The following is a 27542-nucleotide window of genomic DNA, read 5'->3' as shown; positions in this document are numbered from 1 at the left end:
CGGTGAGTACGTTAACGCACCGGTTCTCTAATGGCACTGTGACTAAAGAGCGGATTTCTATTGCCGAGGAACTGAATGACTGGTAGGAAGTTCCGACTGTTGTTTACAGAGATTTGTTGCCTATGTTAAAAAATAGTACCATGCATTCGTGTTACTTTGAAGTGTAGTACAACATTCATTAAAAGGACTCTGCCTGTCCTAATAATGTGTAATATACTTTTTAAAGTCGTACATATATATTCTTTCAATTTTGTATGACTGTTGTTTTACTAGTGCTGCTGCTGCTGATTATTCGAACTTAAATACGCATTACCTGCTCCTGTCGTCCTGTGTACTGACTACGCAGCTGCTTCTCACTGCTTCAATCTGTAGGCCCTTTGTTCAGTTTATTCGCACATTTAATAAGTCCACACTCTTACTTTAAAAATATATTGATTTCCTTTTGTCCATATTTTCTCATCTCATCATTTTAAATAAAGAAGCTTGTGAGGAAGGCATTCATATTTGTTACCTACTACAATACATGGTAACACGTCTACTCCGCAGCTCCTGACAGCCTCATTTCATGATAGGCGCGATTGTAACAATTTTTAGATTACCTGTTTCTTGCTTCAGGCAAGCACAATTCCCTAAACTTGGCATTTCCAGTATTTTGGTTTACTGCCAACACCTGACTGTTCTGCAAAATTTGACTTGAGAAACTTCTTTTCGAACATGTTTAGCACTATTTTAAAATACATCTGCATATTACCACAAATGAGGAACGATTCTCAGAACATGCCATGTGGACTAGATACCACAACACCACAATCTTGGCAACTGTTCAGTACCTTCTAGTAAATCACAGGCTTTAGCACCTAAGGTTTTCATTAGATATGTTTAGCGGGATCGGTATCACTATCCTGTCATGGATCGACCATATGGTACTCATCCCCCACTGCTATTGGTTGTGACAAGGGTCTGGTCCGACAATTCACTATCTGATATACAATAGGCAGATCACGGACTTCTTTGCTCGAATAGGAAACAAGCACTCAGGCTACGTTAACAGTGATGAGTCAGGAAGGACATGTGATACAAGAAACCGATGACGTAGCGCGGCACTCATGAGGTTCGAAAATGTTCACAAGTTAGAATCTGTTCAGAAAATAGTTCATACTCCATTACACTCCACTGACAGGTCGAAACTATGAACTAAGCCAATAGTGAGCCTTTCTTTAAAATCCCTTGGAAGTGGTAGTCGTTTCACAGTTACAGTACACTATCGTGACAAAAGTCATTGGACAGCGATATGCACATATACAGATGGCTGTAGTATCACCTACACAAGGCATAAAAGGGAAATGGAATGGCGGAGTTCATACTTGTAACCAAGTGATTCACGCGAGAAGGTTTTCAAAGTGATTGTGGCCGCTCGACGGGCATTAACAGACTCTGAACGCGGAACAGCAGTTAGAGCTAGACGCATGAGGAATTGCATTTCGGAAATCGTTAGGGAATTCAATATTCAGAGATCCACAGTGTCAAGAGTGGGCCGAAAATACCAAATTTCAGGCAGTACCTCTCACAAAGGGCGATGCTCTTAACCACCGAGACCAGCGGCGTTTCCGTAGAGTTGTCAGTGCTAACAGACAAGCAACACTGCGTGAAATTACCGCAGAAATCAATTTGAGACGTGCGACGAACATATCTGTTAGCAGGTTGCGGCAAAATTTGGCTTTCATGGGGTATGGCAGGTGATAAGTGCGTCGCAGACCCCACGAGCGAATGGTCCCACATTGTCAACAAGGCACTGTGTAAGCTGATGGTGGCTGCATAAGGCTGTGGGCTGCATTTACTTGGAATGGACTCGATCCTCAGGTCCAGCTGTACCGATATTTGACTGTTAATGGTTATGTCGGCTACTTAGTGACCATTTGCAGTCATTCATGAACGTCATGTTCCAAACCACGATAGAATTTTTACGAGTGGCAATTCGCCATTACGCCGGGCCACAATTGTTTTCGGTTGGTTTCAAGAACATTTAGACAGCTCCAGGGAATTATTTGGTCACCCACATCGCCCGACATTAATCTCGTCTAACTGAGAGGTCAGTTCGTGCACAAAATCCTGCTCCAGCAACACTTTTGCAAGTATGGACTGCTATAGAGGCAGCATGACTCAGCGTTTCTTCAGCGGACTTCCAATGTCTTGTTGAGTCTGTGTCAAGTCGAGCTATATTCCCGGGTAGCCATTCTGCCGACGGCTGCTGGGTGATTCTCCGACGCCGCAGGGATTCCTTGTTGGGTGTCCTCTGGTGCAGACCTAACGACCGTGGGCGTCCATCCCCGTGTGTAGCACGCAGCTAAATCCTATGACTTTCGTGACCTCAGTTTATTGTACACTACCGGTTGTCAGTCTTAACGTGGACGCCTAATAATTATTAATTATGATAATCTTTTCTGTTCTTGTTAAGACTTCATTTTCCATACGCAATTTTTTTAGCCAACTATGCGTGCCAAGTGCTGATTTGACGGACCAAAGTCTAAGCGCTCGACATACTTTCGATAACAAATCATGAGGTTATCACCCACGTCTTTCACCATGGAGACACTTGTCGTTTCGCTCTCTTGTAATATGACTTTTTCTACATGCTTAGGCTTCTCTTGTGTTTTAGCTTTGCTATAAAGCAGATGGCTTAGATAACTTACCTCTGCCTCTCTCGTATTTGATTTCTGCTGTAGCCGTCTGACTCTTCCTGTCGATTCTGTGAAAATATCAGTGTTCCTTCAAATATCTTGAAATGTTCGAAACTAGCCTCGTCGCGTGTGAGAGTAGCACTCAGTGTAGTTCTGTCTTTCCTGGAGCGTCCAACTGTACACTGTATCACTCCAATAAAAGCAGAGCTTGTTTCATTGTATCTGTGACCATAAATCTGACCCGACATATCTACCGACAACATCCTGCCCAAATCACTCTGCGTCCTCCACGATGTGAACATATATATTCACTTACGTCTTGGTCATATTTAAAGAATGCAGCCGTGTTCGGTTAACACTTGTAGTACTAAAGCAAGGCATCAGGCTGCTGAGTCACGAAATAGTAGAGTGGCCTCCTTCAGAGGCGTGGTAATGACAGCATTGTGACTGTGAAGAGGGAGCGAGAGAAATCTCTCAGGCAGCCGCAGATCTGAGAGAGCGATTGATAATAAACACCCGGTATTGTGCTTGTGACTTCGAATGCATAGAACGCAGGAGAGTCTTATAATCTTCAGTTGAAACCGTCATTAGAGACGGAGTTAGAGACGCAACAAATCCCAGATTGGACAAGCAGTGTGCAAAGAATCAGCGTGACCTTGTTCAAGAAAATATCTTAGCAACCACCTAAAGTGTATCAGGGAATACGTGTCAGACGGATCGTAACTCCACTATTAATCACACAAATGTGCTTCCTTCCTCGATGAGTCCCACCATGCGGTATGATTTAGCAATCTTTTCTACGTTCCCCACCCAAGTGAAGCTTACTACTGCAATCCACTGCAGACACTGTTTACCATCGACATTCTGTGTAACCCGCAGCAAGTTTTTGCCTATTTGTCTTCTTAGGCACGGGAAATAAAATATGTATAACATTGTAATAAAATGGTAGCTATCACTTAGGATAAACATTATGTATGAATGTAAATTGAAGTCACTGTAAAAGTAGTTGTACTAAAAACTGTGCTTCTTTCATTTCTTATTTGACATTCACCATTAATTTATCCAGCAACAGACTGAGAAAGGGAACGTTAAGATACAACGTCCCAATGACAATGAGAAGATTAGCGATGAACACAAATTCGTATTGGGAAGGATAGGGAAAGGAGTCCTAGCATTTCTCATAAGCCAGTTTGGGTAATCTCAGAAAACCTAAATTTCCGTGTCAGGATACAGTAGATTTTAGCTGCCGTCGTTTTGTGTTAACCGATGCGCCACCCTACGCACTTGGTTTGTGCTATTTTCAGTGCAGTCACGATGAAACGGCTTTTAGTCGTAGTCGTCTCCCAGACTTGCGCTATAATTGTTTCGTAACCCTTCTAAGCTAAACGCTGACCAGTAGGTCTTTATCTTTGGTTCTTCACATCGTATCATTTCAACTCAAAGTGCAGTATGAATGAAATAATCAATACAGCCGACACATTCGTCTTGAGAGATTCAGCAACCGTATTAGTATTTAAGATAATTCTCATTTATTATTCCGGCTCAGTTACACATTTTTCAAATTATTTTAGGTGTTTAGATCACTCAGGATCATTTTCAGATCGAAGCAGTTCCTTCAACGACCCGTATTGTCTATTCAGAACTACATATCACAGTAGTCTGATACGTGGTTCTGAACAGAAATGACGCAACTACTTAGGTCCGAAGATGATCCTGAGTGATCGAAAAATGTAATCTAATTTTAAAAATGTCAAACTGAAACAGAACAGTTCTCGTAAATCAGAAGGGATGGAGTTCTGAGAGACAGATTGAATGGAACAAGTAATAAAACAAAAGTTACTACGCTCCTCAGTGGGTGTAACAAACGACCTACAGTTGCATGCAGGGGGCATAATACGTCACAGATAACAGTTATACCACGAATAGGTCTGTTTAATCAGCTTAGTAGAAGAAATACGCGTTAACCTACAAATGAAATATTTATTTATTTATTTGTCCTAGTCCGCATTTCTGATAAGAGCTGACCGTTTCTGAAAAGCTTACGTCACTGTGAATTATTATATTTATCATTTTAGAACGTTTTTCTATATTGAATAGTGAACTAAGTGTGCAGTATCTATTATTTTATCTTTTTCCAACTTCTACTTGTGTTACTCTAACATTTCCATACATTCAGTTTATTCTATCAGAAAAAGATCCGTAGGTATCCTATACTAGAATCTCTTTTAAATAATTTTATTATTATTTTTCCCCCTGCTGCTGTTAGTGCTATTAGAACTACGAATACAAATCATACTTTGAAGCTACCTGGCAGATTAAAACTGTGTGCCGGACCAGGACTCGAACTTGCGACTTCTGCCTTCCGCGGGCAAGTGCTCTACCAACTAACTCTACCCAAGTACGAGTCAGGACTACTCTGAACAGCCTGTTTACGCCAGTACCCCGTCTCCTACATTCCATCCCGAGTTCGAGTATCGGTCCGACACAGAGTTTTAATCTGCCAGAAAGTTTCATATCACCGCACACTCGGCTGGAGAGTGAAAATTTCGCTCTGCAAATGGATACACTACTACTACTACTGCTACTACTGACAAAAATATTAGTAGGCTTTATTGAATTTGCTTCTTCAACTAGTACTAAAACGTATGTGATAGAAGATAGCAAGTAATGCAAGCATTTTTGCTTGTCTGACTTCCGCGATTACTTCGCTTCTCATAAGAAAAAGAGTGAATACAGATTTTATACACAACCGCAGGCCTTCACTGGATTTTGTTTGTTATTTCACCGTGACAAATGTAAAGCAGTACCGTTTCAGCCTGAGGTATCAACAGAACTACTCCCTATCGGCAATCCATCAGTAGGTAATCAATATTAGAGAACGAGGCGGTTGAGTGGTACCGACTCTACACTCCCACGCCGCAAGAGCGAATTTAAAAGCTACATACGACCATCAACACTTAGGTTTTCCGTGGGTTTCCGACATTAAACGTTTCCCGAAACAGTAACTTTAAAAATGTCATGGTCTAATTCGAGCTTGTGCTAACATCAAACGTTGCCAGTTTTACACCCTCTTTTGGTAGCTACTGGTGCTACGTCCTGTGATGCAGAATTTTCTTCTGTCTGTTACCCATGCGGAGCACTCTCTCTCTCTCCTACACGTTTTTGTAAATTTTAGATTGCTCGGCGTATGTTGAAAGGGAAGTTACTCTTGGTCCATTTCAAACAGCTGCACTGGTGGTGTTCATTAGCGAACTAATTAACGTACGCCGCCGTTCTACCGGCGGCTGCTGGCGATTCTCCGAGGCCGCAGGGGTTCGCTCTTGGGTGGCCTCTGGTGCAGAACTAACGACCGTGGGCGCCCATCCTCCTGTGCAACGCGTTGCTGATCGTGAACACCACTCGTCTGGCTGGATGCATATTTTTACTTCTCATTGCGATTGTCTGCAGCTGTACATGTACTTGTATTACACGATACTGACTTCCTCCACCTATTGCTCCCGCCGAATTAGCTTTGTCGATCCACTCACAAAGACAAACTTCCCTTCCAGTTTAGTCACAGTCGTCATTGGCCTTGCCTGCGGTGTACATCTCTCATAACGTTATAATTAAGCTTTCACGTTATCCGTCTTTCGTAAACACGTTATTTTTCGCAGCTGTCACACGTATAGATCTCAAGTTATTTTGGGTCAGGAAAGGTGCGAATATACGAGTAAAGCTAAGGATCGTTGGAAAACAGTCTTAAATTAAGTATTCGTTTTATCTAATGAAAATGTCACCTACTGGTGAAACGAGGCATAAACGTTCTCTTACACACAATATTTACCCTTTTACATTACAACCGCTAAAGGAATGAGAACAGATACTTGGGATGCATTTTAATTTACCCATCAAACTGTAGAGGCCGTAGAAAAGTTTACGCTGGTGCGAACTGTAAGATGCTGAAATATTTAGTTGCCGATAGGGATGTCGCTGGTGAGGTTGACACGCTCCCTCAGTTACAGGAGTAACGTATCTCGGTGTGTTGTAAAATGCCTTTTTCCAAAATTGAGAGAACATATCGAAAAGTTCATATTTCAACGGGATGGAGAACCACCGCACAGGTACCGGCATATACAGTAATTGCATTTCTTAACTATTAGCCCTACGACTTATCTTAGAAGCTAGATTAAGGAAAGGCAAAACTACGTTTGTAGCATTTGTAGACTTAGAGAAAGCTTTTGACAATTTTGACTGCAATACTCTCTTTCAAATTCTGAAGGTGGCAGGGGTAAAATACAGGGAGCGAAAGGCTATTTACAATTTGTACAGAAACCAGATGGCAGTTATAAGAGTTGAGAGGCATGAAAGCATGAAAGGGAAGCAGTGGTTGGGAAGGGAGTGAGACAGGGATGTAGCCTCTCCCCAATGTTATTCAATCTGTATATTGAGCAAGCAGTGAAGGAAACAAAAGAAAAATTCGGAGTAGGTATTAAAATCCATGGAGAAGAAATAAAAACTTTGAGGTTCGCCGATAACATTGTAATTCTGTCAGAGACAGCAAAGGACTTGGAAGAGCAGTTGAACGGAATGGACAGTGTCATGAAAGGAGGGTATAAGATGAACATCAACAAAAGCAAAACAAGGATAATGGAATGTAGTCGAATGAAGTCGGGTGATGCTGAGGGAATTAGACTTTAAGTAGTAAAGGAGTTTTGCTCTTTGGGGAGCAAAATAACTGATGATGGTCGAAGTAGAGAGGATATAAAATGTTGACTGGCAATGGCAAGGAAAGCGTTTCTGAAGAAGAGAAATTTGTTAACATCGAGTATAAATTTAAGTGTCAGTAAGTCGTTTCTGAAAGTATTTGTATGGAGCGTAGCCATGTATGGAAGTCAAACATGGACGATAACTAGTTTGGAGAAGAAGAGAATAGAAGCTTTCGAAATGTGGTGCTACAGAAGAATGCTGAAGATTAGATGGGTAGATCATATAACTAATGAGGAGGTATTGAATAGGATTGGGGAGAAGAGAGGTTTGTGGCACAACTTGACTAGAAGAAGGGATCGGTTGGTAGGACATGTTCTGAGGCATAAAGGGATCACCAATTTAGTACTGGAGGGCAGCGTGGAGGGTAAGAATCGTAGAGGGAGACCAAGAGATGAATACACTAAACCGATTCAGAAGGATGTAGGTTGCTGTAGGTACTGGAAGATGAAGAAGCTTGCACAGGATAGAGTAGCAATGAGAGCTGCATCAAACCAGTCTCAGGACTGAAGACCACAACAACAACAACAGCTATTAGCTGCTTCCACCTCGGATCAACCACAAGAGGATTACAGATCTCGTACTGCAATATGGTTCTCCAGTTTTTCCTTTATGTCGAGGTATGCGGTGTCTTTTTTATTGTGTATGAATGAATTCATCTATATGTCTCTAATTCCAAAAACTTTGGGTGTGTTGCAGCTCTTCGTAGCAATACACTTGAACGCAATAACTCCAGACGTGCAGAATTACAGGACTTGACTGACTACCGCCTGTGGACGTTTGTGAGAGGCATGTGCAGTTCTTGTGAACATTGAATGTAACCTTTGATCCTACTTGTAATTCTGAAAAGTACCGCCAGTTTGTACAGGAGGTGGACAAAAATACAGAACCACGAACAACAGCATAGTACCGTGTGTATTTGGGCATTTAAAACGTATTAAAGTCGCCTCGAATTGAATAAATGCACGTCCTATATGCTTTTCAAGGGAAACTTACCCATTGTTCCTGCTTAATAGTGGCACGTTCAGGTAAGAATGATGGAGGTGGGTAGTGACCACGCACCCTTCTCTCCAAAATAGACCGCAAAGGTTCAGTAATATTGCGATTTAGTGACTGTAGTGGCCAGGGGAATCGCGGCAATTCATTCGCGTACTGACAAAGTTAGTCCTGGGCGATGGGAGCGGCGTAGGCAGGGGCCCTGCCGTCTTGGATCATTGTGTCATGGGATGGAGCCGAAATGATCACGTAATACTTGTAGAGACTCATGGAACACCACGATTTGGCTGTCCAAATCATCACGGAAACCCCGCCATGTTCCACTCTTGGGGTGTAAACTAGACCAAAAGTTGGAAATAGTGAGAAACAAGACTTGTCCGATCAAGTGACATTGCTCCATTGATCGCTAGTTCAGGTTTCATGATTTGGCACCAGTTACAAGCATTTGCAGCACTTGTTCTAGAGTTTCATCTCGCCTCTAATTCCTTGCTTACGGTGCTCGCTTTGTGCTATCTTGGTGCTGAGTGAGTTAGAGAGTGCGACATACAGTTCTACAGTGAGTTTCGCAGCTGTCGTCGTCTTATTTGTCGTCTCAGTCCTCTTCAATCACCGCCTGTCACGATCAATCAACACACAAATGGTTCAAATGGCTCTGAGCACTATGGGACTTAATGTCTGAGGTCATCAGTCCCCTATAACTTAGAACTACTTAAACCTAACTAACCTAAGGACATCACAAACTTCCATGCCCGAGGCAGGATTCGAACCTGCGACCGTTGCGGTCGCGCGGTTCCAGACTGAAGCGCCTAGAACCGCTCGGCCACTACGGCCGGCAATCAACACACACATTCGTCCGCGTTGAGACTTAGGGGATGATGTTTTCCCGCTTTCTGTGTATCCGGTATGAATCTTCGATACGGTGACTCTCGAAGCACCAAACACAGGCCACCTTGGTTACGGAAGCATGCACCATACGAACGTGAACAATTGGCTAACGTTCCGGCGTAATGTCCTCACAACTATACAGAAGACTGTCCTAACCAGCACTGACACTTTCAACCTACTGGGGGCACTGCACAAGTGCTTTTCGCGCTCAGATATAACAGCGCTATCTGTTTGCTTGACTATCTTCTTCATTTATGCTGAACCATGCATTTCTCGTGGTGGCTGCATTTTTTGACCAATTCTATATTTGCATTTATGTAAAACATATACCCTTTCACATGGATGATTATTTTTGGGGTAAGTTAAAACTGTAGAAGATACAGACTCGTAGATAAATTTTATTCAAACACATTGCAATTTGAAAAAATGTATATAAACTACCATGTACGTGAGTGATGATGACAGAAATTGTGGTTAAGAGAACGAGGAGAGTTTTTGTCTTGCGGGTAATAAAAGTTAAACATGTCGGAAGCATTAGGTTGCAAAAGGTTTGTGTTACAGAATGCAGTGGTCGCCGAACAGCAGAGGAGTGACAAGACCGAGACTTCGTGTAGATTTAATTTCGGTGCGCTTGCTTGTGTTTATAATTTTCCGAGGGTGAGGAAGAGCTGTTGACTTTCCACGAATGACTTTGTGCTACGCGTAGGCTGGCAGCTGCGGAACTTACCCACACGAACGTAGCCCTGCTGATTGGGTACATCCGTCCCGCTGTGAGCGACAGCGGCTTCTGGGCTCGGCACATCAGGATCCTCATGCTTCGCTTGAAGCGAGCGTCTGCGTCGAACCATGAACTGTTGTAGGCGGCTGCGCACACCGCCTCCCCCTGGCGAGAAGGCAAGGGAGGAACACAGTCAGTTGCAGATGATGCCAGCACCTAGAGTTAAGTTTCTCTCGAAAATGTCGAGATTTCACAGTGTTTATATTGTGGCAATTAATCGAGACTCTACTGCTAAATATCTATATTTACAGTTGGTTCTTTTTTCTCCCGAAGTTACAAGTTCACAGCTTCATTTCATGTCTGAGGTGTCATGAGATTCAAGTAACAGAGAAAAACTGTACGAACTGTTTTTCTGCTCTACAGCTACAGCACAAGCGAAAACATATCTGAACCACTACTGCTGACACCAGGCCCCACACTCTCCCTCCTTCAGTACAGGCAGCTTGCTTTGTAATGCTGGCTTGTGACGTCATTCTTATTGCTTCAATTGAGTTACACTGCATAGCTACAAAACATTTTTTAATTCATGTTTTCCATTATTTCAAATTATATTGAAGGCCAATAATATGGAAACAGTCAAAATTAACATTGGGGCTCCTCTCAGATTGCTGACTATTTGCAACAAATCACGCATATAATTTTATATCGATTTAGCGAGGCTGGCATCGAAATAGAAGGGCTAAAATTATTCAGATACAAAACGCACCATAGAAGTGACTAAATAAGAGTTGATGCGGATGTTATTGTTACGTACAACGACATCAACATCATACTCGGAAAGCCACCTAACCGTGTGTGTGGCCGACTGTATTTCTAGTACTACGGACTGACCCCCCCTTCGCAATTTCACTCGTAATGACGTGCGGGAAGAGTGGTTGTCGGTAAGGCTCTATATTGGCTCTAATTTTTCCAATTTTGTCTTGGTAGTCATTGCGTGAGAGGTATGTAGAAGGAAGTAATATCTTGTCTGACTCTTCCTGGAGAGCGCTCACTCGAAATTTCATTGATAAAGCTCTCCGTCATACAGAACGCCTGTCTTGTAAGGCCTGCCACTAGAGTTGGTTGAGCATCTCTGTAACACTCTAGCGCCGACTAAATAACGCCGTGACAAAACGCCCTGCTCTTTATTAGATCTTCTCTATCTCTTCTATCAGTCCTACCTAATAAGGAGCCCAGAATCGTGAAGAGTACTCAAGAATCGGTCGAACTGGCACCTTGTGAGCAACTTCCTTCGTGGTTGAGTAACGTTTTCTGAAGATTCTTCCTAAGGATCACAGTCTGGCATCTGATTCTCCTATTATTATTTTCCTAATATTTGTTTATATGGTCATTCCACATACAGTCATTCCTAGATACAGAGTGACGCAAATAGGTGTTAGAAAGTTTTAGTCCACTATGACCTAATAATTTTTTATCGTAATGGTCTAGCAGGCAATCTGAAATTTGATACAGAAGGCTTCCAAAGTGGTTTCCTTCTTCAGTAATGATTGTGTAGAGCCTTCAACTGAATTCCGTGATGACTTCTGAAGAACATTATTTTCGGTTGCACAAATCTCTTTGGTAAGGTCGTGGAGTGTTTCAGGAACATCTTTCAAGACCCTGTCCTTCAGATAACCCAATAAGATGTAATCCGATGAGTTGAGATCGTCACTATAGGGGCACCATCCCACATCATGTCCAATGAACGCAAAGAGGCACAGAGCAACGATCCGATGTCTAAATGTCGCCTGAAGAAAATGGAAGACGTCTGAAGACGGTTTGGATGTGCTCCATCCTGCATGAACCTGTAGCTTCGGAGCATTCGGCAGCGTCGTGCAGCCGGTACGAATTCATGTTCCAGGACTCGGCTGTATTTATCGTTAGTGACAGGTTTCTCAAAAATATGGGCCGGGTAATGCATTTTGCACAGATTGCACACCAAACAATAACTTTTTGGGGATGAAGGTTGATGTGTTGGCAAATGTGCCAACACCTTGTAGATAGAGGAGGCTGAAATGCACGCTATCTAACGCAGACGGGCGTGAAGTCTGGAACAGGATACGTAATTAATGCTATACTGAAAAGTACGTAGCTGAGGTTATACTTAACTTTTATTCCATCATTGTGGTACATCGCTATTGTTAATACAAGTGAGACTCTCTCCAGATATGGTTAATGGCGCCTTGCTAGGTCGTAGTCATGGACTTAGCTGAAGGCTATTCTAACTGTCTCTCGGCAAATGAGAGAAAGGCTTCGTCAGTGTAGTCGCTAGCAAAGTCGTCGTACAACTGGGGCGAGTGTTAGTACGTCTTTCTAGACCTGCCATGTGGTGGCGCTAGGTCTGCAAATACTGGCAGTGGCGACACGCGGGTCCAACATGTACTAATGGACAGCGGCCGATTTAAAGCTACCACCTAGCAAGTGTGGTGTCTGGCGGTGACACCACAAAGGTGAACAGCAGATTGAACCTGTGGATTCCCTGTACCAACAGTTCCAATGAGGGTATTTCCATTCTGAAATATGAATTGAGACATCAGTCAGTGAGGTATAGAATTTTCAGGGCTGTAATATAATAATATCACAAGGAGAATTATTTACGGTATACAATTAAATCACAGTAGACAGACACTATTCAACTCGTTATTCTGCGCCACCCTGTGTTCAGATGCTGTTCGCAACAACGTGTCAACAGTTTCGTAGTTTTGCAGGTCATTCAGCAAATCGATACTCTCTTCTAGCGTTGCTACTTTCTTACAGACAAACGCATCTTCTGCATAGTGTCTCAAAGAGTTTCCAACGCTTTCTACTAATCATTTACATACACCGTAAATAATAATGATCACATCACACATGTCTTGGAATACTCTTGAAATCACCTACACGTCTCTAGATTTTTTTCCGTTAAGAGCAACATGTTGAGTTCTGTGTGCAAGGAGGTCTTGAATCTAGTGGCAGATATATCCTTATACGCAGTAAGCTCGTATTTTTTCAGTAAGCGGCAGTGCGAGAAGGCGTCAAATGCCTTCCTGAAGGAACACGGCTTCAGGCAGAGCGCCGTTCTCTACAGCGTTATGGATCTCATGTAGGAACGGAGGTAGCTGGGTTTCGCAAGATCTCTGTTTCTGGAATCAATGTAGATTTCTATAGAAGAGATTTTCGTCCTCCAAAAATGTCATAATTCTTGAGTATAAAACATGTTCCATAATTCTACAACAGATTGACCTCAACCATATAGGCCTGTAATTATGTAGATTTGTAATACGATGGAAATGATCTGCGCTTTCCTTCAGTCGCTAGGTACTCTTCGTTGCTACAGTGACCTGCGATATCCTGCTCCTCGAAAGTGAGCAAATTCTTTCACATAATCTTTTTAGAATCTTTTAGGTATCGCATCTGATGCGGATGCCTTTCCACCATTAAGTGATTACAGTTGCTTTTCCATTACACGATTGACTATCGCAATGTCTGCCATTTCAACATTCGTACGATGATCCAGGTAAGCGTGAAACAATTTCGGAAGGCCGAAATGGATTACCGAGTTCAGTAGTTCGGCCTTCTCTACGACATTCCGTTAGAGTGATGGTATCGTCACTGGTGGTTGGCTCATTGCTTGTACATTTTGCGGAAATATTGACTGGATAAATGTATTAACGTTTAATGGGAGTCCATCACTCCCTCTTTGTGGGTTTAACAAAATCGCAGTGGCGACATGGTGTACTGTCATAACGTGTTTGGTTTTCTGGACTGAAGTACTGATGAAGTTGACCCTCTCTGCTAAACAGTGGGGGCACGGAAATGACAGACTGTAACAGGTACAATAAAACTTACACCTGATCTTTTACGTCCTTTTGAAGGAGACCTTGGTTTTACCAAGAGTAATTATAGACTATTACAAGACATGAAAAAGTCTCCTGTTGCACAAACACTGCCCGATTAAAAAACGGGTTGGACTACGAAAGCGTTACTAATAGTTGCGAGAATACGATTGGCTAACTTCATCTCTACGCCGTACGAATCGCTAAACTCTCTTACGAACATTTATTTGTATGAGTCACATTTCGATTCACACATCACAATATGTTATTGAAGGGGAAGTACTACACTATCACAGCACTCCAACAAATGTAAATAAAGGAGTACCAACTAGGAAATCAATACATCCATGCACCAAATGTTTTCAGTGACCATCTCAGTTTCTCCTTAGGTTTGTAAGGAAACACATCCTGTAAACTGTAGCTGAAATACAGTAAAAAACGATGGCTCTGAGCACTATGGGACTAAACTTCTAAGGTCACCAGTCCCCTAGAACTTAGAACTACTAAAACCTAACTAATCTAAGGACATCACACACATCCATGTCCTAGGCAGGATTCGAACCTGCGACCGTAGCGGTCTCGCGGTTCCAGACTGTAGCGCCCAGAACCGCACAGTCAGAATAATCTCGTTCGCTGTCGAGTGACTAATCGTTACGAATGGTAATGGTCAAATAAAAACCAAGAAAAGCATTAGACTCTAATAATAAATAAGTGAGCGTTGTGAGCTGTACCAAGATGGTCCTGTGTCTCTAGTAGAATGATCAGCACTGCGTCCCTCCTCCCTCCCCCTTCTGCCTGTAATTTTCCTATGCATATTCCGAAAAGTTTGTAAGTAAGTACAATAAAAATTAAGCATTGCAAAAAAAATTACTAAATTACTTAAAGTCCGTTGATGAAAAATATTACACACAACAAATTGAATGTGTGATTGTAGCAAATAACATCAGCTATATTAACTTTCTAAAGAAACTGAAATTAAAACAAAATTTGTAGCTAATGGCTGCTGTTCATTGGTCAATATAATATACATACAGCAAAAAAAAGTTTTGCATCACCTGGGTTCCCATAACACCTGAAGATAGACGTTGATTGTGGGTGTTATATCATAGACACAGTCCCTTTGACTGTTCTGAAATATCACTAAACCCGCCCAAAGGTGTACAAAATCATGCATGAGCAGAGCCTCTTGGATGGAGGGGGACCGAGAGCCGATCAGTTCCCGTCATTCCACCAGGAAGGAGCTCGTGTAGTCTGTAGTTCAACCATGCTTATACGGTCAATATCACGGCTCGATCACGTCCCCATTGCTACTTTGTGCCAGGAAGGGCTCTCAACAAGGGAAGTGTCCAGGCGTCTCGGAATGAACCAAAGCGGTATTGTTCGGACATGGTGGAGATACAGAGGGACAGGAACTGTCGATGACATGCGTCTCTCAGGCCGCCCAAGGGCTACTATTGCAGTGGATGACCGCTAGCCACGAATTATGGCTCGGAGGAACCCTGACAGCAACGCGATCATGTTGAATAATGATTTTCGTGCAGCCACAGGACGCCTTCTTACAGTTCAAACTGTGCGCAATGGGCTGCATGATGCACAACTTCCCTCCCGACGTCCATGGCGAGTTCCATCTTTGCAACCACAACATCATGCAGCGAGGTATAGGTGGGCCATAGAACACGCCGAATGGGCGGCTCAGGATTGGCATCACGTTCTCTTCTCCGATGAGTGTCGCATATGTCTTCAATCAGACAATTGTCGGAGACATGTTTGGAGGCAAGCTGGACAGGCTCAACGCCCTAGACATATTGTCCAGGGCGTGCAGCAAGGTGGAGGTTCCCTGCTGTTTTGAGGTGGCTTTTGTGGGACCGACGTTCGCCGCTGATGGTCATGGAAGGCACCGTAACATCCGTACGATACGTGAATGCCATCCTCCGAATGATATCGCAACCATATCGGCAGCATATTGGTGAGGCATTCGTCTTCATGGACGACAATTCGCGCCCCCATCGTGCACATCTTGTGAATGGCTTCCTTCAGGATAACGACATCGCTCGACTAGAGTGTCCAGCATGTTCTGCAGACTGAATCCTATCCAACATGCCTTGGATAGATTGAAAAGGGCTGTTTATGGACGACGTGACCCACCAACTAGTCTGAGGGATCTAGGCCGAAACGCCGTTGAGGAGTGGGGCAATCTGGACCAACAGAGCCTAGATGAACTTGTGGATAGTATGCCACAATGAATACAGGCATGCATCAGTGCAAGAGGACATGGTACTGGGTATTAGAGGTACCGGTTTATACAGCAGTCTGGACCACCACCTTTGAAGGTCTCGCTATTTGGTGGTACAACATGCAATGTGTGGTTTTTACGAGCAATAAAAAGGGCGGAAATGATGGTAATGTTGATCGCTATTCCAATTTTCTGTACAGATTGTGGAACTCTCGGAACCGAGGTGATGTTGTAATGTGTGTAATATGATAATGTTCCGGGCGGGAAGGAGCGCCTGGTCCCTGGCACGAATCCGCCGGGGGGATTTGTGTTGAGGTCCGGTGAACCGGCCAGTCTGTGGATGGTTTTTAGGCGGTTTTCCATCTACCTCGGCGAATTCTGGCTGGTTCTACTTATTATACTTGAAAAACGTATACATTGCCGGCGATGGGCGAGGCATGACAGAATCTCTGACCAGAGAGTAGTTTATCATTAGCTGTTGCTAGTCTGCGCTTGACCGCGGGAGTCGACAGTAGAAGTGGTGAGTCGACAGTAGTCGTCGGTCCGTGCTAGTCCGTGCTAGTCGGCGAGAGTCGGCATACGTCGGCTGTGTGCTCCGCTCGGACTCTGGTGGATGAGTATTGTTGTAGAAGGTAAAGATGCAGCCTTGCGCATATTTAATAATGTATGTTAATTGTAATTTAATTTGTTCAAAGAAATACCCCAATAATAATTTTTATAATATAAAGCAAGTCTTTTAAAGAAAAGCATTCATTTCAATTTTAAGAATTTCCAATGCATTATCATTGCATCCAAGAATTAAAAAAAATATACGCCAGCATTGCACGAAGCTGTGACGAAAAATGACTAATTTAAGAGCAGATATAATTGCAGTTTTATTGAGGTAAGCATTATTGCTTTTTTTTTTATTCAGAATACAGGGCTGAAGGGCAGCGCTGCTGTCCTTAAAAAATTTATCAGGTTACTAAACTTTTTTATTATTTTTGGTGTTTAGGAATTTTTCTATTCCGAACTTGACATTAAATGAGAAAATAATTTTGTGGGAATATTAAGTGTGAATGCATTCTTTGCACAGAGACTATTAATGGGAGCCAATTTTGTTCAGAGGTTACCTTAAAATCAATTTTGTTCAGAGGTTACAATATTTAAAAATTCATTTAATTGTAAGTTATTATATTTTGTGGGAAGGTTACTCTTGGCTCACATTGTTCATTCATCATTCTTTGCGGGGAGGTTACACTTGGCGACATCCGGCCAGGATCGTATTTCTTTGTGAATCTTCTGATAAGTAGTCATATATCTGCTCTTATTTACTTAAATGTAGTTTGCATCTGGCGCACCGCATTTACTAATTTTGTCACTTTCTTTCACAGATCATCGGGAATTTGTTGTTCTTTGTTGTAATACTGTTCATTGGATTTTGCATTGGCTTTGTTTAATTTTTCTAAATTTTGTTTTGTGAAAGAATGCCGCGAAAAACTGTTAACAGTACATCGCGATGTGTAATGAGTGAAATAGCCGACTCAAATAATTTGACCGATAGTACTTGCGACACGCAGTGTAATGATGACAATCCTCCATTTACAGACAAGCAGTGCGTACCGACCGCTAGTAATGATTTTAATCCTAATGATGAAAAAATACATTCAATTGTGTCCTCTGTTAATTTGACGACAATTGATTACGCGGGACGTTCTGTTACGATGAACGCTGCCCAGTTTAACACACCCGGTTTGCAAAATTTGCATAATGAATAGACAAATGTTTGTAACGAAAATGAACAGTGTAATCAGAATACGTCAGATTTATTTAATTCCGATTTAGTGAGCAACAGTGTACATTCGATTGACAAACCTTTTCAAGAATTATAGAATATCCAAATGGATACACAAAACGTGACAATTGCAGATACACCATCACACAACACAAAGGATACAGTAGCTAATTTTGGCATGGATCGAGTTATAGCATTAATGCTACAACTTAATGAAAAATAAAACGAGAATTTCAAACAACTTAGTGAACAGAACAAACAATAACTTAATGAAAATAATGAAAATCTCAAACAACAACTTAATGAAATTAATGAAAAATTAGACAACAATTCCAAACAGTTGAATGAAAAATTAGACAACAATTCCAGACAGCTTAGTGAACAGATTACAGCCGTTGCCGCGCAATGTAATGATACAAAAGAACAATTACATGAAGAAATTAAGGCTTGTGCTAGGAAAAGTAGCGAAGAAATTAGATCTGTTGCTCAAGAATTAAATAATAGACATGCAGCTACAACAGAATCACTTATAGCCGAAATTAATGCAGTCGGTAAACAATGCTCTGAAAACGCAACACAATTACGCGACGAGTTTAAATTAATGTCAGCAGAACTTTCGCGCTCACTGGATGCAAAAGTAGACGCGAAATTCGACCAACAGAACAGTCAAATTGACCAACGTTTTAATCACCACCTACAAAACAGTGAAACGCGTTTCCGTAAATTTATACAGGAGTAGAATAAAGTAAAGTGACAAGTCATGGAAACAATTACCGCACAGAGACAGGAAGATAAACGTAAATTGTTTGCGAAAGCAAAAACATACGTAGACAACAATATTGCTACTGTATCAGACGAAATTAATACAATCAAACAGTTGAACACCGAATTGCGTGATGAAATTTCCGATCTTAAATCAAAAACAGACACACAAACAGTAGACTTTCAGACAGTGAGAGACAGACTCGAACAATTAGAACTAACACAGGATTCCGATGTCATCAAAGCTGACGTTAAAAATTGAACGAAACCACACGTAAAATACAAAAACAAATTAATGCTTTTGACACTAAAAACGATGATCAGGTAAAAATACTGACTGAAAAATGTGATGAATTGGCCAGTCGTATTGACGTTATTGAAAGTAATAATGACAACAAATCAGATGATACTTCTCCGATTTCGTTTAATCAAACACCTGAATTCCAAAATCTACAGCAGACAATCAGTGAGATAGATTCGTCTAACAATACATTACGTAGAAAATTGTCAACTTTACAGCAAGAGGTAACAGAGATAAAAAATATTTCAGTTAATAACACGTCACAGCATACGGCACATTCCGAACATTTCTCACACTCACACAGCCAGTATAATTTGGGTAATTTACACAGAGTACGTGACTTAGATTCCGAACAGTCACAGGCAAATAGATTCTCATGCAATCCTGAACCTGTTCACAAAGTCAGAGACGATAACGTCGATTATAAGCAAATTTTATCGGTAAGAACATCTAAGGTATCTGAAAATGACAGAGCACAGGTACACGCTTTGAACTGGATACGTCGATTTATTTTTGTACTTTCACCGCAATTACCTGTAATGCAGAAACTAGCTTTGGACTGGACACTACAATTTTCTTTCGAGTTTTCACCGGCATTGCCTGTAACGCAAAAGCTAAAATTTATTTGCAGCGCGTAATAGACCTCAGAGGATTCATTACGCTTTAATGAATATGTGCCGTAGCGTGCACAGGGCCCCGAGCCATAGTAGTGCTGTTTCATCTTTAGTTTTCTGCACTGCTGCCTTCTCTTGTACTATCCTTTATATCTATCAAAACAGCTCTTCAACTATTGCTCTATCTAGGATTAAGAAACGTATAAAGAAAACCGGATATGACAAATTTTACCGAAAGTGACAATTTTCATTAGGCACTCCAGAACTACCAGCGTAATTTTAATAACAGGCAAAATTTAATCATCAGTATGTGTGAAATTATCAGCAACAGCAACCACATTTTGGTAACAATAGACGTTTTTCTCCGCAATAGCAACAAAACCAACCGGTTAGCATACCTAACCACCAATGTAATGTACAAGGTCAACCAAGCTTAAATGTTTCGCCGCGTACGCGTATAGCGTCGGCCCCAACAAATAGTAACAAACAGCAACAGGGAAATCAGTACGTACAGAAAACACACTATTTCAATTCCTATTGCAATGCACCGTATAGAAATGATTATCACGACAGACGTAAAAACAATGAGCACAATTTTCAGCGTACATTTAGTAACACTCGATCTTATCAGCAGCAAGAACATCAGCAACAACATATTATCATGAATGAACCAGACAGTAGGTATCATCCAGAACGTAATACGTCAGGAAGAAATAACAGAACAGTACAAATAGTTGATATGCCACACCATCCTCCTGAAAATAATAGCACGTCAATAATTTTGACACGCAAAATCTGATTCACGAGAATGTTATTTGAAACATGCTTTGTTGAATGCACCACTTTTATCGCACCCAGATCTTACCAGAAATTTTTCCATTGCCACCGACAGTTCTAACGCCGCTTTAGGCGTACATTTTTTCAGGAAATTGAAGAAGATGGTTGTACAGTAATTAAAAACATCGCTTTTGCAAGTCGCATTCTGTCACCTGCTGAACGAAATTATTCTGTTACAGAACTTGAAACATTATGTGTTGTATGGGCTTTTACCAGATTTAGGCATTTTCTTTATGGAAGACACACCACCGTTTATACAGACCATAGAGCGATACATTTTTTACTTTCGGCTAAATTTACACACGACAGATTAAGTAGATGGAAACTTTATTTGCAGGAATTTAATTTCACAATTGTTCACATTCCCGGCACACAAAATATTGTAGCAGACGCACTATCCCGTTCTCTTAACAACAATCAGCAAGACATCTCAACCAACTTCTGCAAAGCCAATTTCAGCGTCATGTACATTCAACAAGTTGCATTTGAAAATTTCATTTCGTCGCCATTACAAGACATAGCACAGGAGCAGAGTAAAGACAACGTATGCAAAGAGATTAAACACCTTTGGCAAGATAGGAATAATGTTACCATTAGAAACCATTACACTGTACGCAATGACATTCTGTTTCGCCGCTCTCATCCTGACAGCAACAATTGGTTATTATGCATTCCTGATGAACTTGTTAACAAATTAATCTGGTATACTCATTTAAGTTACGCACATTACGGAGCCAGAAAATGTTTTCTTATACTGAGACAGAACTGTTATTTTGCCAACATGGAGAAACGTATTCGACGAGTTTTAGCGTCATGCAAAATCTGCCAGAAAGCTAAATCAGACACGACTTCACATGTTCCTCCATTACATCCCATTGTACCTGTTAAATTGAGACATATGGCCGCTGTAGACATTTTTGGTCCGATTCCTAGAACTAATAGAGGTTTTTGCTACATCTTTGTCGCTGTTGAACTCACTTCAAAATTTGTTACCTGCACTCCGTTACGCAAAGATACTGCTAAAACTGTTTCGAAAGCATTTGTAAAACATTTTCTATTTCATGTAGGGCATGTGTTGAAAGTAATTTCCGACAATGGATCTCAGTTTCGATCTGCTATATGGACACGTATGTTACGAGCTAGAAACATTTCTCCGATTTATATATCCAGGTACCATGCCTCTTCGAACCCTTGTGAACGATTAATGAAAGACATTGGTAAACTGTGTAGAATATACTGCCATAAAAAACATATTGATTGGGACACACACATACTCTCATTCCAGGATGTAATTAATTCCATACCAAATGAATCTACTATGCTATCTCCGTCTGTTATACTGAAAAATGTTGAACCACCTAACAAAATTAAAGAATTAGTAACCTTTCCTGCATCGCGTCGACTACGACACCATGAAATAATTGATATTGCGCTGAACAACATCAAACGTGCCGCAGAGCGCCGGAGAAGACAGCAAAAACAGGTTTGTACACGTCGTGACTTTCACATTGGACAGAAGATATTAGCACGTACACACTATTTATCCAACAGAGGAAAGAGTAGATGCAGTAAGTTTGAGCTTCTATATGCAGGTCCATATCGGATTCGCAGCATTCCTCACCCCAATGTAGTACACGTCGAAACTTTGAGAACCAGAAAAACCAAAGGGAACCACCACGTGTCCAACATCAAACCTTTCATTGAATGAACATACTTTATGCTTTATCATACTGTAATGCCATTTCCTAATTTTTTATGATCACTTATGCAATTATATCCACATGAACACTTACTGATGATTGTCGTATTTTATCTTGGCAAGTGCCCGGCAAGGTAAGGTTAGCAGGTCGCTCTTCTGGTCGTTACACATCAGACCGTGCACATTTTTCCAGATAAACTTACGTATCTTATGAATAATTATGCAATATTATCTAGTGACATATTGATTTTATTAAATTCTCTTTCCATTAAAGTCTTCAATTCTCGCCTCTATTAACTACACAACATACAAGCTGAACACAAAGAAGGTCACATTTCTTGTCATCATTTTTTATGTATGTATGATTGTTTTCCTGTTTTGTTTGTATGCACTATGAAATATTTAAGATATAACAAACACCAGTTGACTTTAGCATTTTTGCCCTATGATATCTCAACATCGTGACTACTTTACTTTTTTTTGCTGCTACATTGTGATACACTGTGTACATTTTTGCCTCTGAACACTGTCTATGTTTTTGACATAATACGTTTTCTGTCATGCTATACTGTATGCTCAGTTATGTTACTATAAACCAGTTTTTATTTAGTGGGTATGTGATTTAAATGCAAGACACTAATCTTTGTTCATCATTTTCAGAAGGAAATAACGTGTAAAAGAAATAAATTAAACAGAAATGGGAATTTCACCGTCGGAATGAACGAAAGAAGATGCTATACATCGTAAGGAAGAGTAAATGGATCAGAATTAACAAGCATTAACAAGAATATTCTATACACATCGCAGAATAGCAGTCTTAACTAATTTTTTCTTTCAGAATACGAGGCGATTGATGCAGGCTGTGAGACAGAACTACACATCTTAGTTTTAGTGATGAAATATGCTAGAAATAAGGAATAGTTGTATAATGAAGTGACTTTTTTGCAGATGTTGATGAATGGTGATGAATAATGATGATGAATATGCTACTATGGATAATGAAGTTTTTCTTTACAGGTGATGATAATAATGGAGTTATGATAATATGGATAATGAAGTTTTTTCTTTACAGATGAGGATAATGATGAAGCTTATATATATTTACTGTTAGTTAAGAGATGCTATGTAGTTATTTAAGTAGTTGTTGCAGTTCGTTTTGACAGTAAGGCTTATATAGCGTAGTATGATGACTGAAGGTTTTGGAAAGGACAGCTAGAGAACACATATATTTTTTATACACATTTCACTACCTGTTAATTCGAAGTTCACTACTTTTCAGCATAATATGGGTTTCTTCTTTCAGTTTAATAATCCATTTTTGTATATTTTGCAGGAGAAATTATTCATGAAATTAATGTGCTATAAGCAGTTGTTCATTAAACCTATGTCATTTATGAATGTGATCACATATACTCTACTTGTTTCATAACCTTGCTACAGCTGACTCATGACGAATGACGTTACACATCTTCATTTGCAGCAATAACTCAAAAGCAAATATTGTTATTAATTATCGAACCCAACGCAATGCATTGCTAGCACACACAAAAAAATGCTTTGTAACTGGCCAATGAATGCCACTGATTACTGTAATAAGATGACCTATGATGCCAATGTTCACTATAATTAGATTAATTATGTATAAATGCTATGCCAATAATTAACTCATTTTGAATGATGACTTCTGAATAATACACAAAAAAAAATGTTTTGTAACTGGCCAATGAATGCCACTGATTACAGTAATAAGATGACCTATGATGCCAATGATTACTATAATTAAGTGAATTATGTTAATACTATGCCATTTATTAGCTCCTGTTTAGAATGATGACTTCTGATGGTTTGTAGCTGGGTAATGAGTGCCAATGTTCTCTGTAAACAAACGATTTATGAACATTATTCTGTAATACTACATACATGGTACAGAAATGTTCAGTAACTGGGTGATGAGTGCCACCAATTACTCAAATCAGTTGTTAGGCTAGTGTAATTCTCAATGAAGACTACTGTGTGACTTAATGTCCTTCACCTTCTGACCTAATTACCATAAATTACTGCAATACCCATTTGTCCTGTCTATCCTCATGATCATGGAGCACTATATTTGGTTTTTGCACTAATTCTACGTTGGTGTACTCTACAAGAACGTGGTGTTGACACGTCATGCTGTCCACCACCTTGAGCGATGGAGATGTTATAATAGTCCCACTGTTTGGTGTACCTAATGTACTACCAAAATGATAACATGAATATTACTACGACAGTTCAGTGTCTGGGCTACACTGATTAATACTTCAAGGAAAAGAACTTCAGATTGTCTCACTTGGTGTTGTGCTTCTATAGAAAGATAAGGTCTTTCAGTGCAGCTGCGTGCAACCTAAAGTGCTACAACCATGACGCAATCCTTCCCATTCCTTTCCTAGTTCTTGTAAAATGGTAAACACTTATACAATGCGTTTAAACTCTTGTAAAATGATAAAGACTTATACAGTGCGTGTGCACTTTCTTTCACTCCTTGATATGTTTATTTGTCGTAAAAATGCTAAAGAGTACTACAGTGCCTGTGCACTTTATTTCATTCCATGATATGTTATGTAAAAATGCTAAAGACTTCTACAGTGCCTGTGCACTTTATTTCACTCCTTGACATGTTTATTTGTTATAAAAATGCTAAAGAGTTTTACAGTGCTTGTGCACTTTATGCCATTTGTACTCATTACGTATACATTTTGTAATTCCCAGATATGTTCTGTACTACAGTGCGTGTGCACTTTCGTCATTTTGTTAACATGATTTGTATTCATTACGTATACATTTTGTGATTTGCTGATATATTCTGAACTACAGTGCGTGTGCACTTTTGTCATTTGTCAATATGATTTTTACTCATTATGTTTATTTGTTGTAAAAATGCTAAAGAGTTCTACAGTGTGTGTGCACTTTATGCCATTTGTACTCATTATGTATACATTTTGTAATTCCCAGATATGTTCTGTACTACAGTGCATGTGCACTTTCGTCATTTTGTTAACATGATTTGTATTCATTACGTATACATTTTGAGATTTGCTGATATGTTCTGAACTACAGTGCGTGTGCACTTTTGTCATTTCTCAATATGTTTTGTACTCATTATGTTAATTTTTTGTAAAAATGCTAAAGAGTTTTACAGTGCGTGTGCTTTTTTGCCATTTGTTAATATGTTCTGTACTCAGTGCATGTGCACTATATTTTACTTTATGTTCTGCACCTATATATCTGTATATATCCTGTGATTGTAAAGTTAGATAATTAAGAAAAATATGTTGCTCATGGCAAATCCAATTGACTCACCATCGCTGCCAAATTTTTGCCCCCCCCCCCCCCCCCCAACCAGTGGAGGGATATGAAAGACGTATACATCGCCGGCGATGGGCGAGGCATGACAGAATCTCTGACCAGAGAGTAGTTTATCGTTAGCTGTTGCTAGTCTGCGCTTGACCGCGCGAGTCGACAGTAGAAGTGGTGAGTCGACAGTAGTCGTCAGTCCGTGCTAGTCCGTGCTAGTCGGCGGGAGTCGGCATGCGTCGGCTGTGTGCTCTGCTCGCGACTCTGGTCAGGACTCTGGAGGATGAGTATTGTTGTAGAAGATAAAGAAGCAGCCTTGTGCATATTTAATAATGTATGTTAATTGTAATTTAATTTGTTCAAAGAAATACCCCAATAATAATTTTTATAATATAAAGTAAGTCTTTTAAAGAAAAGCATTCATTTCAATTTAAAAAATTTCCAATGCATTATCATTGCATCCAAGAATAAAAAAAAAAATATACGCCAGCATTGCACGAAGCTGTGACGAAAAATGACTAATTTAAGAGCAGATATAATTGCAGTTTTATTGTGGTAAGAATTTTTGCTTTTTTTTAATTCAGAATACAGGGCCGAAGGGCAGCGCTGCTGTCCTAAAAAAATTTATCAGGTTACTAAACTTTTTTATTATTTTTGGTGTTTAGGAATTTTTCTATTCTGAACTTGACATTAAATGAGAAAAGAATTTTGAGGGAATATTACGTGTGAATGCGTTCTTTGCACAGAGACTATAAATGGGAGCCAATTTTGTTCAGAGGTTACATTAAAATAAATTTTGTTCAGAGCTTACAATATTTAAAAATTCATTTAATTGTAAGTTATTATATTTTGTGGGAAGGTTACTCTTGGCTGACATTTTCATCATCATTTTTTGCGGGGAGGTTACATACTATGTCGGCGATGGCTGCACAAACAAGTTCTCCAGGTACGGGTACACCACCATTACTCTACCACGCGAACATAGGGTCTACACTCGTCTGGTGTGAGACGTTCCCTGGGAGGTCCACCGGGGGCCGAACCGCACAATAACCCTGGATTCGGTGTGGGGCGGCGGAGGGGTGAAGTGGACTGCGGTAGTCGTTGTGGGGTTGTGGACCACTGCGGCTGCAGCGGGGACGGAGCCTCTCCGTCATTTCTAGGTCCCCGGTTAACATACAATACAATACAATATGATAATGAACCAGATTTATAACCTGGTTACTATAATATAATAAAGAACCTGAGATTTTTATTTTCATAATTCAATAGTGGTGCGTAGACTATTAATTAGAAAGAAAATGGCTACTCTTAAGAGTTGAGAAACGTTCCCGTCCAAGATTTGTGTTTGATTAGAATTTTGCTTTTCAAGCAAAGAAAACTCACTGGCCCTGTCATTGATCTCGCGTTTAGTTGCTGTGGTCCATTTATTCGTTAGTTGTACTCCGTAAATTATTGTGAAGTGCATATCATGGGATCACTTAGGTGACCAGAGTTTAGTTGTCTAGAGGAACAAACGCCCGTAATAGTATCGAGCAGCTGAATTCTTTTCATTTACACAGCGTATCCTACCAACTGAAACTGGGAATCAGTAATAGTACTGGGTGGAGAGGCAAGTACATTCCATCTTCCCATCCACCTTGTAAGGCGCCAAGACTTTGCCACCACACATTTAACATTCTTGCAAACTTATATTTACATTAGATCATACCCTGAAGCGCCAAAGAAACTGGCGTAATCAAATACAGAGGTATGTAAAAAAACAGAATACAGCGCTGCGGTCGGCAACGCCTATAGAAGACAAGTGTCTCGCGCAGTTGTTACATCGGTTACTGCTGCTACAATGGCAGGTCATCAATATTTAAGTGAGTTTTAACGTGGTGTTATAGTCGGCGCACAACAAATGGGACACAGCAAAAAAATGGTTCAAATGGCTCTGAGCACTATGGGACTTAACATCTGTGGTCATCAGTCCCCTAGAACTTAGAACTACTTAAACCTAAATAACCTAAGGACATCACACACATCCATGCCCGAGGCAGGATTCGAACCTGCGACCGTAGCACTCGCGCGGTTCCGGACTGAGCGCTAGAACCGCGCGGCCGGCGGGGCACAGCATCT

The 27542-nt window shown here is 40.6% G+C and overlaps 1 protein-coding gene across 1 annotated transcript in view; it reads right to left on the bottom strand.

Annotated features, from left to right (window-relative positions):
• LOC126155578 (odorant receptor Or2-like) overlaps positions 1 to 27542 on the bottom strand; it is a 47403-nt gene that overhangs the window by 5943 nt on the left and 13918 nt on the right. Inside the window, exon 4 of the mRNA XM_049916237.1 lies at positions 10030 to 10236. Within this exon, the coding sequence (XP_049772194.1) occupies positions 10030 to 10236 (207 nt within the window). The remainder of the gene's footprint in view (positions 1 to 10029; positions 10237 to 27542) is intronic.

The sequence above is a fragment of the Schistocerca cancellata genome, chromosome 2, assembly GCF_023864275.1.
Source record: "Schistocerca cancellata isolate TAMUIC-IGC-003103 chromosome 2, iqSchCanc2.1, whole genome shotgun sequence".
NCBI classification, from domain to species: Eukaryota; Metazoa; Arthropoda; class Insecta; order Orthoptera; family Acrididae; genus Schistocerca; species Schistocerca cancellata.
This window is presented reverse-complemented; position numbering and strand designations above follow the sequence as displayed.